At 40.2% G+C, this 16,172-nt stretch overlaps 1 protein-coding gene across 1 annotated transcript; it reads right to left on the bottom strand.

The window, feature by feature from the left end:
- Positions 1–1,203: 1,203 nt before the first annotated feature.
- On the bottom strand, positions 1,204–16,160 carry LOC124285482 (uncharacterized protein C4orf45 homolog). The gene is made up of 6 exons (XM_046721726.1): positions 15,978–16,160; positions 6,747–6,970; positions 6,227–6,285; positions 4,152–4,339; positions 3,480–3,541; positions 1,204–1,548 (listed from the first exon to the last, which is right to left on the bottom strand). The coding sequence occupies exons 1-5, from the start codon at positions 16,063–16,065 to the stop codon at positions 3,486–3,488; spliced, it is 615 nt and encodes a 204-aa protein (XP_046577682.1). The 5' UTR covers positions 16,066–16,160; the 3' UTR covers positions 1,204–1,548; positions 3,480–3,485.
- Between the last annotated feature and the right edge of the window lie 12 nt (positions 16,161–16,172).

The raw sequence follows: 16,172 nt of genomic DNA, 5'->3' as shown, positions 1-16,172 counted from the left end.
AAATGAATTATTTGTTTTTGTCAAAATAATATATATTCAGAAACTAAGCGTTAGTCTAGGGGAAAGGTTGCATCCCTTGGATGTAGATTGGAATCCCATAATCCCTTGATTATGTTTTTGCAGTTGTCCTGGGTTTTGTTCCTGGAGGCAGTCTTGGCACTAAGGTGGTCGAAGCTTATGCTCTGACATAGGCTTGTTGCTGTAGTCATAGTCAAGATCAGTTTGTGCAACAGCCCAGTGGTAAATGTCTGACTGCATCTTCGACAAACATTCTACAAACTGGACAGGCATTTAAAGGCAGCATTAGACCCAAATCACTCACTCATTCAGTGATCCTTTCAGAACCGTAGGGGTGGTGGAGTAGCCTAGTGGTTGCCTGTCATGCAAACACCCGGGTTCGATTCCCCACATGGGTACAATAAGTGAAGCCCTTTTCTGGTTTCACCCACCTTGATATTGCTGGAATATTGCTAAAAGCTGGAATATTGCTGAAAGCGGCGTGAAACCATCCTCGCTCAGGACCATAGATATACTCATGGAAACAAATAAGGGAACACATGAAAGTACAAGTGTTCCTTTATTTATTCCCAGAATTTCACCCACAGTGCAATACATACCGTGTGAAGAAACCTAGAAAAGAATAAAGGAACACTTGTACTGTCATGTGTTCCCTTATTCGTTGCCATGAGTACATGAACAATTTGTTCCATGCAGCCTTACAAAACCATGCACACATATCACAGGGTAAGGGAAGGAAGGAAAAGTACAGCCAACAGTACAGATTTGTTCTGCTCTTTTTCAGTTGTTTTGAATATATTGCTTTAGTTGTACCTGAACTCATTGTTTCCACTCTGTTTCTGACATGACTAGTGGCTGACATTTGCAAGTACAGAGACCCCAGAGAATTATGTATTCAGAAGACATACTGCAGATTTCACAGATACTAAACATTTATTGACAAAAACTGCTGTAACTGGAAGTTCAATAAATAAATTAGAATCACACATCACAGACAAAATAGGGAACTGAGTATGTCATGTTGAGATTGTTGAAAATAATACTGGTCAGTAAAGACATGAAAACATAAGTACAATATAGACAATAAATACAGGAATAACCTTGACAAGAGATCCTCAAATCTGAATCAACAGTAATTAAAAGTAATTATCATGAACGACTTTGCTGAAATACTCTTTTTTTGTGAGGGAACAATTTTCACCTTTCCAGTATTACATTTGCATATTTCTGTGAATACATTATAAATGATTCCATATTCATGAACCATTTATTAAATTTCCACCAATATTTCAGGTTGGTACAAATAAAAAAATAACAAAAAGTAAACATTAATTGTAATGATAAGGTTACAGATTAAACGACACTATTAAAATTACCATGACAGTATTCTACAGTCATTTACAAAAATATGAAACTTTGTCCAACCAGGAAGCCCTGTGAGATGTACATCTTGGTGGGAGCTTCAGCTATTCCATTTTCGTTGTTTATTGCACCTTCCCTGGCAGAGCTCTGGTAAAGATGACTTGATACTGGAAAGAAAAATGATGACCTATTACAACAATAGCGATGATGAAAATGATAGTAATTAGCAACAAACCCCTTCTATGTTGATAAGCTATCTCTGCTAACATCAGAGTTACGTTACGACTTTATCATCAAGTTTGTTCATTATAATAATCACCATTAAACAGTAATGATACCAAGTGTGTGCGAAAAGGTTCTTGTATCTTGCATCCGTCACAAACACATGCAATGACAGGCCAAGTTGTTTTTCACAAATAGCGTAATATTACGCACATGTAAGTCAAGAAATCTCTACATGTGCTTATATGACCAATAACGAGTTCCAATCTGCAACGATAGTTGACGGTACGATGACAAGCAACCAAATACGTCACCGGATCCCATTTCAAAACGAGATCGTAGCCTCCGACTGTCGTAAGTTTGTGTATTGATCGACAAGTTACGACTGACGAGATACGATCTTTTTGTGAAATAGGACCAGCACCACCCCGTCCGTAACGTCGCCTTTCACTACAGGCATTGGTTACTTGTAACCTATTCAATCCTGGAATCTCCATGTACCCATGACAACCACGAACAGACCCGCAAAGATCCGGGTTAGAATTGATCTTCAGTAACCCATGCTTGTAAGAGGCGACTAACAGGATCAGGTGGTCAGACTCGCTGACTTGGTTGACACATGTAATCGTATCCCAATTTGCGTAGATCAATGCTTATGCTGTTGATCACTGGATTGTCTGGTGCAGACTCTATTATTTACAGACCGGCGCCATATAGCTGGAATATTGCAGAGTGCGGCGTAAATATATACTCACTCGCACAAACACAAAAACGTGGGCGATATATAAGGTCAGTGCTGCTTGAACGTAGAAAATAAAACAGCAATAAATATATCAACAGGTGAGTAATCAAATATCAGCACGTTCAGAGTGTATCCATTCTCTGAATGTGGCACTAAAGTCACAAGTCAGAATCGAAATGCCAATGGTAACATTATCTGGGACTAGTCATCAACATTAGAGGTTGGAATATTTTCTTTCACATGACATTTACATACTACATTACATTCCGGGGAAAATGACGCAGTGTCCTGGGACTAGATTTTCGAAGCTCTCTTAGCGCTAAGATAGTCTAAGTGCCATTCATTAACATTAACTTACGACTATCTTAGCGCTGAGAGAGCTTCGAAAATCTAGGCCCTGTGCCCGAAAGGCCGCCTCAGTTCTTGTTTACAGATTGCAGAATCGGAATTTCACTTCTCTAAATTCCCAACGTGTTTGTATTGGTTAAAGTGATCACTATGTTCCAATCCGGGTTATCCCCACATGGACTCTACCAGACGAAGGGAAAGCCAAAATGGTGGTGCCATCTGCCGTCACATTCCTGGAGGACTGGTTAAAGTGGGGTCAACTCATGCTATTGAATCACGGGTTAGAATTGCTCTTCGGTAACCCATGCTTGTCGTAAGAGGCGACTAACGAGATCATCGTATCCCAGCTGCACAGATCGATACTTATGATGTTTATCACTAGAATGTCTGGTCCAGACTCGATTATTTACAGACCGCTGGAATATTGTTGAGTGCGGCGTTAAACAACAAACAGACAAATGATCACTAAAAATAACACCAGGGTGCCGTTGTACAAAACAACCTTAGCGCTAAGGTTCCCTTAAGTCTATGTTAAGGTATGGGAGTTACGGTCGGTCACCTTAGCGCAAAGATCGCTTTGTACAACGGCACCCAGGTGTTACATGTCAAAGCCGATGGTTGCGTTAACAACAAACACCATGCTAGCGATAAGTAATCAGTTACATATATGTAATATAAGTGGAACATATATATGTCCCGTTCCCGATGATGTCTTTGATATCCATGAACTACAAATATGTGACTCCACACATAGACCCGTTCTCTGTGGGTGCTTGTCTACCTACCTTTGTTCCTAATATGCTTCAACTGGTTGACTCTCCTGGGGGACATCTGCTGCAGGGGCGTTGTCTGCAAGTGGAGAAGCATTTCAGGATGATTCTCACAAGATCATAATGTTTTGTCAAAAGTAAAATCATCCCATTTGATCTGGTCGTTTTATGCTGCGTATCGAGAAAGTAATGGTGAGCGATGTGTGACAAGAACATTACGTTGCCACAATGGAAGACAGTCGTGGATGTGCCTATAAACATCCTTTTAAAACATTTTTCGTAAGTGTGGAGCATAATTATTGCCTCTAGTACATATTGGTATCATTCCAAAAATAATCATTCATTCACTTAAAAGCGTTATGATAAAAGTGCCGCAGCCATTGATAGTGCTGTTAAACTAATATCGCTAATGGCAGAAAAGGTTGAAATGTAGACTGGAATGACGGTTTAGAAACTATATTCAAAGCAAAGCCCGAGCAGCAACCTAGTCATAACAGTGAATAGAAGCTTCAAAGAAGTTCCTTTGAATGTAAAGCAAGCTGAAAGTAATGCATTAGTAAAAAGAAACTAGCAACTTGATTAATAAAAGCAAATGGTTTCTAGTGCAAGCCACAGAGCATAAGCTTCAGCTACTTTGCAACTACACTACTTTGACGTCACAGTGGCGCCTGATGACGTCACACTGTTACCTGATGACGTAGTGAATGTGTTGACTGTGTACAATGGCGTGGCTGCCGGTGTGCGTCCTCTGTGACGCCATTGACGTGAACCTGTACCTGCTGTTTTGTGCCCTGTCGTGGCTGGGCGCTTTCGGTGCACGTTCATCACCCTTGCCTCGTCCGAGTTCGGGTCCACCTCGTCATTAGGACCCGGGTACCTGGGGGTAGACAGTACACGTGGAAGAAGATGGGTCAATGGGGATGACTGTTGCATTATAAATAGGTCTTGTTATGAGGCAGTGTTATACCTTGTGCAACACTGTTTCAGGGGATATACATTGTAATTATAGATTGCAACGGGGACAAGTGGTGTGCTATATTTAGACTTGAGTTCTCGAGGCTTCTACCGTGTTCTGACCCACAGAGTATTACAGCCTTAGTATAGATTTTTATAGCATCTAATTATTGCGTATATAAGTAAAGCTGACTATTGTCCTCATCTCACATTACACACCAGGGAGCCGATCCACAAAGCGTTCGTAACGTTACGAGATGTCGTAACACTATAGTTTAGGCTTACGAATGTCGTAGGACTATTGTCCTCATCTCACATTACACACCAGGGCCTAGATTTTCGAAGCTCTCTTAGCGCTAAGAAAGTCGTAAGTGCTATACATTAACATTAACTTACGACTATCTTAGCGCTAAGAGAGCTTCGAAAATCTAGGCCCAGGGAGCCGATCCACAAAGCGTTCGTAATGTTACGACATGTCGTAACTCTATAGTTTATCATAGGCTTACGAATGTCGTAAGGCTACGAACGCTTTGTGGATCGGGACCCTAAATAGCAGCATTGTGTGTGATGATCATACCCTGTCCAGACCTAGTTGTAAGTTGGATTACTGTTGTATTCATTGGTATAACCAATGCTCTTGTACTATATTACCTCTGAACTTGTACTGCCTTACTGGTACTTTGTATTGATTAATGAACTGAATTTTAGAATACATTTATTAATTACAATACATTTGTTTGTTGATTGTTGGTTTCACTCCTTGTTCTTTTACGGACTGATTCCCGGTTAACTTTTTAACTTCAGACTTGGAATCCACAAACAGTCTTTAAAGGAGGTTGTGCCCTACGATCTTTAGACAATGTCCAGGTTTAAAGGGGGATTGTGCCCAACGATCTTAAGACAATGTACAGGTTTAAAGGGGGATTGTGCCCAACGATGTTAAGACGATGTCCAGGTTTAAAGGGGGATTGTGCCCCACGATCTTTAGACAACGTCCAGGTTGAAAGGGGATTGTGCCCCACGATCTTAAGACAATGCCCGGGTTTAAAGGGGGATTGTGCCCCGCGATCTTTAGACAATGTCCAGGTTTAAATGCTGAAGAAATGGCATGTCTGAAACTGACCTATAGAGTGAATGGGGTAACCCTTAACTTCCAGATTAATTCGAATCATAGAATTGTGGTTTGTAGATGAAGAACATTCAAGTGGGTGAGTTGGTAGAGTGCCTGGTTTACATGTATTTAAGGATGGCAGAGCTGAGTTGCGTCCCTTGGGCACGCCAGAAACCTACCAGACTGGATTCGAATCCGATTCGCTGCGATTGTGTTTCCAGATACCTGTCTCTCATTCACCCACTCACTTACGCTCTATACATTTAACGATAAGAGATTGTCAGTAATGTTGTTAACAAGTATGTGGATGGATGGTGTTGGTTTGGAGGATATATGTGTATCGTTGAATAATATACTACATTTTTCTTCTTCTCGACACTTCTATTGTACTTAATATTTATTGATTTCTTCAGACGACATATGTTACCCGACTGTCTACCTCGTGTGTCTCTATTGAGATCGAATACAAGTGCCCCTCCCTACTCAACCTTAGCCGCGAACACTTCACTGTCCTCAACTGGACTAGATAACGCTGTCTCTATATTGTCTTTACAATATATATACAGTCTGTAGTTAGCGGTAAAACGTAAGTGTCGTGTATTGTATATCACCGCCTATGTACCAACCAACACCCACAATTTAGTAGGAACTAGGCTGTATTTTTCCGTAAAACAGGCTATGAATCCCGTCGAAACTTACCACGGGTTCTGGTACTTGTGCGCATGTCTGTTTTCGAGTTCCTGTCTGAATTCTCCCATCTGAGGAATAAACAAAAAGAAATCTTATGCAGACCTTATAGTGTGTATTCTCCGTAGTTTTGACGGCACCAGCTGCAGAATATAACACAAATTAATATCTATCCGTTCAAATGGCAGCCATCGTGAAATTTGGTGGCCATCTTGGATTGTGGCCAGCGTTTTCATATTCATATGCACACGTATGAAAAGGAATTTGTAAAACTAATTCCATGACTGTTTCATCATTGCCGCAATTATCGCTATGTCTGCTTCACACTGTAAAGGTTATATAAATAACCAAATCCCAAATCATAATATACTGACTCCTATAAGTTAGAATCAGTCACCTGTCACAATAATCCACGTCTTTGTGTCAAAGCGGCTGTTCAGTCATTATTACTAAATGTATATTATGTGCTCTTAACCCCAAATCTAACTTACAGATGTTCCATTTCAAACCTCCCACCGATGCAACAACTCACCATGACTTGTCTCCCCGTGACTGGCATGGACCAATCGGTGAACTGCTCTATCCCCCAGCCTATCTCCCCTACTCTACAGGTCTTGGGTCGGGGGAAGGGGGTGTTGGGTGCAGCCCTCCACAGGTAGTCCACCTCGCTGGTCCCCTCCTGAGACATGGTGCCGATCCCCACCATCCTGTTTTCCGGCTGTACGGTGACACGGTGGTCCCTGTTGTAGTCGGGCCCTGGGAACAATAGTGAAGGAGGTATTGTGTGTTGTTCACAATAACATACCCGAATGTGATGAATTCACGAACGACTTCATCATCGATAATCCTTAGGTATGGTTAGATTTAATCAACAAACGATTAATTTGTGTAAAGACACGGAACGCATTCAGAAGCAGGTGTCCCCACAAGTGTAGACCAATGTTTAGTCCTGAATATATATAAAATGTGGTTACAAATAATCCCATTTAAATCGACAAGGAGACCTAGTGAGATGAGAGTGAGTGAGTGAGTATGGTTTTCCGCCGCTTTTTAGCAATATTCCAGCAATATCACGGCGGGGGACACCAGAAATGGGCTTCACACATTGTACCCATGTGTGGAATCGAACCCGGGTCTTCGGCGTGACGAACGAACGCTTTAACCACTAGGCTACCCCACCGCCCCGACAGAGTGAAATGAGAGGTTGAGAACGTGAATCTGAGGAAGTCTGGACTTGCTTCATTTAGAGCTTCAGCAGTGCAGGGAGGTCAAGGCAGTAGGGAAAATAAGCTGGTTCAGGAACTATGAGACAGACTAACACAAATGGCAAGCTTAAGGTGATGGCTATCAGGCTTATCTGTAGTATAGTACAGTATTCCTATTATTATCATGTTTTAAAAACGCTCGGTTTTCGGAAAAATAGTAGTAATGAACATTATATGACTGGTTCACGGGGAATCAGGGATGATACCATGTACACCACTGCTTCGATACAGTTTGTCATTTTGTACAACATGCCTCATAACCATCTGTACCGTTCTACAACCTAGATTTAATTACTCGCATTATTCAGTACGATGACTGAAGCTCATACTTGCCGATCTCTATAGATATATAGCATAGATTGTTTGAGGGGTCTTAGGGGTGGGAGTGGTGCCTATTTGCTAAAAGGATGCCCACGTGTCAAGCTCTGTCAACCTCGTACTCGCATTATTCAGTACGATGACTGAAGCTTATACTTGCCGAGTCTATAGACATATAGCATAGATTGTTTGAGGGGTCTTAGGGGAGCGGGAGTGGTGCCTATTTTCTAAAAGGATGCCCACGTGTCAAGCGCTTTGTGTTTTGGAATTATGTAAACGGTGAGAAAGAATTACATCACAAGCAATCGATAGTCTAGAGCTGCATCGATGTCAACTATTAATACTTTCACTCTTGAACATCAATGTATTGCCACATCGAACCATTGACATTTGCAATGCATCGGTAGCTCGATCAAGCGGTACACCCTTTGTATTACATTCACTTGCCAGGTGCGTGGAGCAGTTAATGGTATTCGTCCAGCAAGGCATTGAGTGCTAATAAAAAATACAGTGTACAGTTTGAGACAAGATGAATGTCGATATTTGAGATTAAATGTTTTGTAAGTATTACAAAAATACGACATTGTCATTTGCTTCCCGTGGTTGATGTGGCATGTATGGTATTGGTATTACCAAGTAATCCTTCCATCAGGCTCAGGCGAAAATATACATGGGCTGTGTGAGGTTAACTTGCCATTATTATCATCAGTGGGTTTCAGCTTAGAAATACATGTATATATACTGAGGGGAAAAATAAGGGATCACATGAAAGCACAAGTGTTCCTTTATTTTGTCCAGGTTTTTTCGACAAGCTATCCGATACAAAGCTTGTGACGAAACCTTGGAACAAAAGAAATGAACACTTGTGCTTTCATGTCATCCCTTATTTTTTTGCTTTCCCTCAGTATATCTGACCTGACATATCAACTTGGCAGCTGATGACGACTTTAAAGGTTAAATAATGTTAATTGGAGACGATTTCTTTAAGACACAGGATAGTTTTAATGGTAGAATGGAAAGTTATAATGGTAGTATGGGTCGTTACAAAGGTAGTGTGACGGGTTATAACGGCAGTATACCTAATAATAATGGTATTATGGATATGTATAATGGCGGTATGGATGTTATGAAATGTTATAACGTTAGTGTGGATAGTTAGTTACACTGGTAGTATGAAGAGTTATAACAGTATAGTAAGGATTATTACAATGGTAGTATGATAGCTATAATTATTATAATTGTAGCATAGATAGTTATAATGGTAGTATGGATAGCTATAGTGGCAGTATGAAGAGTTATAACTGTAGTATGGGTAGTTACACTGGTAGTAAGGATAGTTATGGTAGCGTGGATAGTTATAATTGTAGCATAGATTATAATAATGTGTCCATTTATATAGCGCCAAACTCCACACTAGGTATGCTCATAGCGCTATAATCAAGTAGCACGGATGAATAGCTTCCTGTTAGGCGCTAGAAGGTTATAGTCATATGACTTTTCCACCGGGTACCCATTTTCCTGCTGGGTGAGCGTCACTTGCCTAAGGTGGATGTGTCACATGTGCTTCGTTGTGGGGCAGGACTCAAGTGTAGCAAACTTCAGATAGTCATAATGGTAGTATGGATCCAGCTCTCCGAGCTCGACCCTGTTCACCGATTACCTGAAGAGTTATAACCACCACGTATGAATAGTTACACTGGTAGTAAGGATATAGTTATGGTAGCGTGGATAGTTATAATTGTAGCATAGATAGTTATAATGGTAGTATGGATAGCTATAGTGGCAGTATGAAGAGTTATAACTGTAGTATGAATAGTTACACTGGTAGTAAGGATAGTTATGGTAGCGTGGATAGTTATAATTGTAGCATTGATAGTTATAATGGTAGTATGGATAGCTATAGTGGCAGTATGAAGAGTTATAACTGTAGTATGAATAGTTACACTGGTAGTAAGGATAGTTATGGTAGCGTGGATAGTTATAATTGTAGCATTGATAGTTATAATGGTAGTATGGATAGCTATAGTGGCAGTATGAAGAGTTATAACTGTAGTATGAATAGTTACACTGGTTACAATAGTTATGGTAGTGTGGATGGTTTCAATTGGTATATTAGATAGTTATAATGGTAGTATGGATAGCTATAGTGGCAGTATGAAGAGATATAACTGTAGTATGAATAGTTACACTGGTAGTAAGGATAGTTATGGTAGCGTGGATAGTTATAATTGTAGCATAGATAGTTATTATGGTAGTACGGGTAATCACAGTGGCAGTATGAAGAGTTTTTACGGTAGTATGGGTAGTTACAATGGTAGAGTAAGGGTAGTTTCAGTGGTATTAAGAATAGTTATAATGGTAGTATGAATAGTTACACTGGTAGTAAAGGTAGTTTCAGTGGTATATTAAGAATAGTTATAATGGTAGTATGGATAGTTACACTGGTATTAAGAATAGTTATAATGGTAGTAAGGGTAGTTTCAGTGGTATATTAAGAATAGTTATAATGGTAGCTGATGTAACAAATATGAGGGAGTTTACTGGGCCCAGGTAAATAAGACGTGACAGATTTGGTTTTGCCATATTTACTCGTTTGGGATTAATCCTATTTTTCATCTGCAGCATGTAAACATAATGTGTACGGCTTCTAAAGAACACAACTACCTTATGAATATACTGATCGAACACATCTACACACATATAATCGATATCACGATTCACACTAATGTATTTGTCACGCAGCCCTACATCACATGTGCACCTGGGCGATCTCTTTAGTTGCTCTTGATATAACAGATATATTGACAAATCAATCACCACTCCCGACGGTGTAATCGCCCACATGCACACGGCGGTGTCTTCTCCTCGTGGTGTTTGTTCTGTCTAACACACAACGTAATGCATTTGCTAGGACGTTATCAACCTGTTCTCCAGCAGGTGGGGTCGCGGATGACGAAGGCAATATGAAATAGGGACATATGGCGGAGGAGTCCGATCCCCTGTCGTGTGAGTCAGCAATAGCCCAGTATCATGGCGATGGGTAAATAATTTAATGTTAACGCCGATCAGCACCCAGGTAACGATGACTCACTTTAAGTCCTGTCCCACATTTAGACCACCTGATCCTCATCTAGTGAGATGTTATGAAATATACTTGGCTGGAGTACCAATTGTGGAAGCTTACTTATAAATGTCCAATACCACATATACCAGAAATGCGCCTATACCGACATGAACATTTCGATGTAAACTTTATCGTTGGCTAGAAGGTAATAGCGGTACACATACAGTAAAAATATCTATACCAAACCGAAACATGAGTCTCCTTAATGCATAACCTATGCAGACAATGACCTACTTTTCAGCCTGTCCGAATTCTCTTGTGTGAAAGCGAAAATAGACATCACACACAACTATGGTTACACCGAATTCCAATTCTTTGTTTCATAAGAAAATGGTATTTACAACTGAATTTTAATTTTAAACTTTAATAACATCGTATTTCTATATTTTATGGCGAGGTGTAGGCAGCATGACCTTATTACCTAAGACGTCACAGACTGCCCCTGTTTGATGAGGTCTTAAAATGAGTCACAATGCATCTGGCTCACTGGTTACACCTGTTATGTTTCTCTTGCGCTTATTCAGTGTAGTTCTGTAACGCACAATGTGATTGACATAATATCAAGTCCGTACCAGACCGCCAAACGTTTCTAGCGGCAGAGCCTCGTTTTGAGATTTTCCACGATTTCCAGGTTTCTGTTTGTCAGTGCTCGCTGTACGACAGAGCACGCTGCACGACATGTTTGCAAGGATTATAAGGAGCGTAGTGTTTCAATATACAAGTGCTTAGATGTATCAAATAATACTAATTAATATTTATGTATCCAGATAAATGAATTGGTCTCAAAATTCAGGACTGGTCGTTGTACTAAGTTGCGCAATAGGACGGAACCCAGTCAAGAGGAAACGAGACTGTTGTGTAATCAAAAAGAATATGTGAAGTTAAAGGTTTCTCCTTCAAAGCTTAAACATATCTTTTTGATATATTTGGTATAGGATAATATTACTTTATATTCCTAACCCATATACAGCTATATTTTGTTGAGGACAAGGAAATGCATGACAGGGATCTTGGTGACAGCAATCACGCTTCTATCATCCATTCAAAGTAGATGTATTACGGTTCTAGAGTGAGTGAGTGCATAGGATGTGGAAAGGCCTCAGAGGCGTACAACCTACTTGAAGCATCAGAATATTGTGCTAACGTACCAACGGTTATATAACTGGGGCGGTTCTAGTTTTAAATCCCGAGATCAGCGGATCCTGCCACGGCTATAGCTATGACTAGCATTGACTATATAACGAACATATCCGGATGCCGCTCTGGCGGATTATATCAGTGAACACATACATATACGTAACAATACACAATGCTCATGATTCGTTAATAAGAACACTTGCTAATCTGGACAATTTAACTATAGCATCGTCCGGATTAAGGGGGTTTCGCAGTATATAGATGATAGGTCCTGACACGCTTCCTGTTTGTTTGTTCTGGGAACTGTTTCCTTACGGTAAGGAGTTGACAGAGACCAGTCAAGCATCTCTTCAGCAAGCGATGTGTAAGTCATTAGAGCCATTGTAGCATCCATTACTCATGTCTTATTCAGAGATCAGGGTTGTAATTCTGTTGATTTGTTTTGTGGGCGGAAATCGATGACCAAGTACAATAAGGGAAAACAATACCGTGTATCAGCAGTGTGCTGGATGAATGCACGTAACTGTAGGAGTCCCGTTGGGATTCAATGTACTTACACACACGTGTTACAGAAACGGCCCACAGACACAGGCTGGTAATGGCTTATGTTAGGGGGCCTAAGAAGGCGATGTAAACAACCAACATATGCTTTGTGGATATTCACTGTTTTCATATTGACAGCTGTTGAAAATTAAGCAAATGTAAATGAATCTTAATGTGCGGGTGTACAAATTTACAAAAAAAAAGTGTCAAACTAATCACTGAGTGAGTGAGTTTAGTTTTACGCCGCTTGTAGCAATATTCCAGCAATATCACGACGGGGACACCAGAAATGGGCTTCACACAAACTATTCACTGGACCTAATGTCAAGATCAGACGTTTTGATTGGGTCAGGTACATTTGGTGCTGTATTATTCGTTAATTCCTACTATGTCCTTTTCTATATCATGATATCTCTATCGAGCTTAATTTAAACCAAAAAAGACATTGATCAAGGGGTCGGAAATTCTAGTTCCTGAATTTCTTTGGCGATATCGTTTGCTGTCTCTTCGATAAACGCACTTGTGTTAAAGTGTCCGAATTAATCTAATCAAAGTATAAAACATTAATAATCCCTCTACTTTGAGGATTAATCTATTTGATCACAGCCAATGCAAACCGAACATCGGAGTTTTAAATAGAAAGGTTCACATTTCGTCCCTTCCCTGCCATATGTCCTCAGGTAACACTGGGGCGGTGGGGTAGCCTAATGGTTAAAGCGTTGGCTCGTCACGCCGAAGACCCGGGTTCGAATCCCCACATGGGCACAATGTGTGAAGCCCATTTCTGGTGTCCCCCGCCGTGATGTTGCTGGAATATTGCTAAAAGCGGCGTAAAAACCAAACTCAGTCAGTCAGTCAGGTAACACTCGACTGTAGAACTACCGGACGCCTCCGTGGCGTAGTGGTTAGAACGTCCGCCCGGAGAGCGGAAGGTCGCGGATAAGACGTTAAAATATGGTACTTGTTGGTCCCTGCCTGCATGGCGCTCGGCATTAATGGGTACAACAAGGACTGGTCGGCTCGGAGTCAGTATAATGTGTCTGAGTGGGGTATTCATGCTTCACTGCGGCATGGTATCTTAGTGGGCTAGCACTATAAAACCAGCTTAAGTCTGGGCTAGTACAAGCAGCCACACATACACATACACATACACGCATGCACGTCGTCATATGAGCGAAATATTCTCAAGCACGACGTTAAACCCAATTTCACCTCACGTCACCTGTAGAACTACCGGCATATGAGGGAGTGGAACAGCAACTCACACTATGTTTATGAAAGTGCCTTTATATTTCCCTGTCAACTTTAAACCTATGCGCCTTTACAATGGACATGCATACCTGCCCTTGCATGCTCAGCTCTCTTACATCTGACACGGAACACAACCCCAGTAACCTTCCCCAAACCCTCCACACGAGTCCTGGTCATGAACGCCGAAATAAGACCCTGATGTATGTCTTAAACTGCAAAACCTCATAAGTATACATCTAATTTTTAAAAGCGGTGTCTGTGACCAGTGCATATCAGAACACGAATTTTATTAGGAGGTACATATTCACTTTCGAGATCCCTTTTGTTGTCCCAGTGCTTAACGAATATAGTACATACTTGTCTCAGGCAGGATTTATTGATTTTGACTGTTATTGAATCCATGGTGTAGAATGTTTGATAGGTCTGTATGTCAATGATCAGGAAATAATTCAGCGGTATCGATGCATGTATTTGCTGTCCATATTGCATATGTTCGCGCGTTGGTATAGTTATCAATGAATAATTAATACACTCTCGTATAAAATTCTCGCTGCGTATGCTAATTAGAGAACAAACACTGTACTCGCTAATAGAACTAGTTTTACAAAAAGGCATTTAGATCAAAACGACAAGTGTTCAAATCTACTCTCTCACTCCCCCAGTCCCCTCCCCTCTCTCTTTCGTAATATGACATGATATTCGTCAGTTCTGTTAAAAAAGTATACTTTAAAAACGATCGCAATCACTTTTAATTGATTTAAGATTATTGCTTTGATGAAAAAAGACCCACTACAAACATGTTAAGTATGCAATGTCGACCAAACACGAAACCTGTCTAGAAAAGAACCCCTTCACAATAAGACAGGTATGTCGCCTAGGCGTTCATAATCTGTATTCAGAGAAAGGTCTCCAGTATGTAATCGTTTTAGTGTAGTGGCTTGTTCTTTACACTGAAGGGGAAATTAAGCGTTCATAAATCATGGCGGGTTTTATAGAGAGCTATTCATTAAGCCTCAGTTTTATCTTGAGATAATCTGCCCTATAACTTCAACCATTCACACATTAAACCTCGGCTCGGTCGAGCCTGTTGTAACAGATTGGGTGGTAAGCAACGCAGCCTCGATATAGGTGGGAGAAAGTTCTACTGCAGCCGGTGAAAGAAATACATAATGGAAGTTATGCAATATAATAATATCAAACAATAATGATCATACCAACGTCACCAGCACCACGAACAACTACAACAACAACAATAATAGAAATGCTGTCTTTTGCTTGAAAAGTGTAAAGAAATATGAGTACCGCTATTTGAGAACTATTCTTGATTTTGGTTTGCTATTGCTCGTTGAGGGACTTCAGCAAACAGATAAGGATTACGAAAGTCGATCTCAGAAATGTCCTCAAATTTGACAGATGTCCACTCACAACTTGCGCTGACGTCTTATTGACTATCAGTTTCGTTTGACAGGGTTTTGAAAAGCAAAATATACCCCGAGTCGCGTTGCGGGAAGATTACATATCATAGGCTCATTTTATCACAAGTCGGTTACGAGGTTAATGCAAGATGTCGTAAAAAATGTCATGCGATCGATAAGACATGAGCTTGTGTCTAAGAGTCTTTGGAATGTGTATGTGAAATCCGTTATATTGCTGTCTGCTTCAACGCGTTATCAGTTATGCATGCTTATATCTTTTACACATTCTTTTAATCGGCTTGGAAACAATATTTGTTGAAATTTTGCATAACATATAATATATAAAAATTAACTTGGCATTGGAAATAGAAACTGTTTACATGAACATTTAACTTAAAACATTTAACTTGGTTCTTATGTCTGTCAAGTTTATTATTTATCTGATGTGGACATCCGTACAATTGGGTTGTTTTCTCTTTTCATTAACCGCGTTTTCTTGTAAACATTTACTTAAAATTTTGTTTGTAAACTTATTATTCCTAAACATATATATTATACACATTTACCAGTTTGGGTGAGTGACATTATCCCAACCGATACAGACTAACTAAATATTTCTTAATATTCTAAATTTCTAAATATGTAGAAAACAATGTACAAAATTATATTTTGTTTTTATTTTTATGATGAAAAAAAACCCCTTAACTTACCTGTAAAAAGCATTCTTGGGTTAAGAGTGGGTGGTTCAAACTCATTGTTGTTGTTTCCCGACGGAACACCAGGTTGTCGCGCGTTCATTTTGAATATGAATGTGGAACCTTTGAAGAGAGAGGCTCCCCTTCTATATTACAGCGCGACACATTGAAGCGTGGACAGACCCCCAGCCAGATAGCAACGACGTCACG

This window comes from Haliotis rubra, unplaced genomic scaffold, assembly GCF_003918875.1.
Source record: "Haliotis rubra isolate DU_JTF1 unplaced genomic scaffold, ASM391887v1 Scf360, whole genome shotgun sequence".
Lineage (NCBI taxonomy): Eukaryota > Metazoa > Mollusca > Gastropoda > Lepetellida > Haliotidae > Haliotis > Haliotis rubra.
The sequence above is the reverse complement of the archived record's forward strand: the minus strand, read 5'-3'. Positions and strand labels throughout refer to the sequence as shown.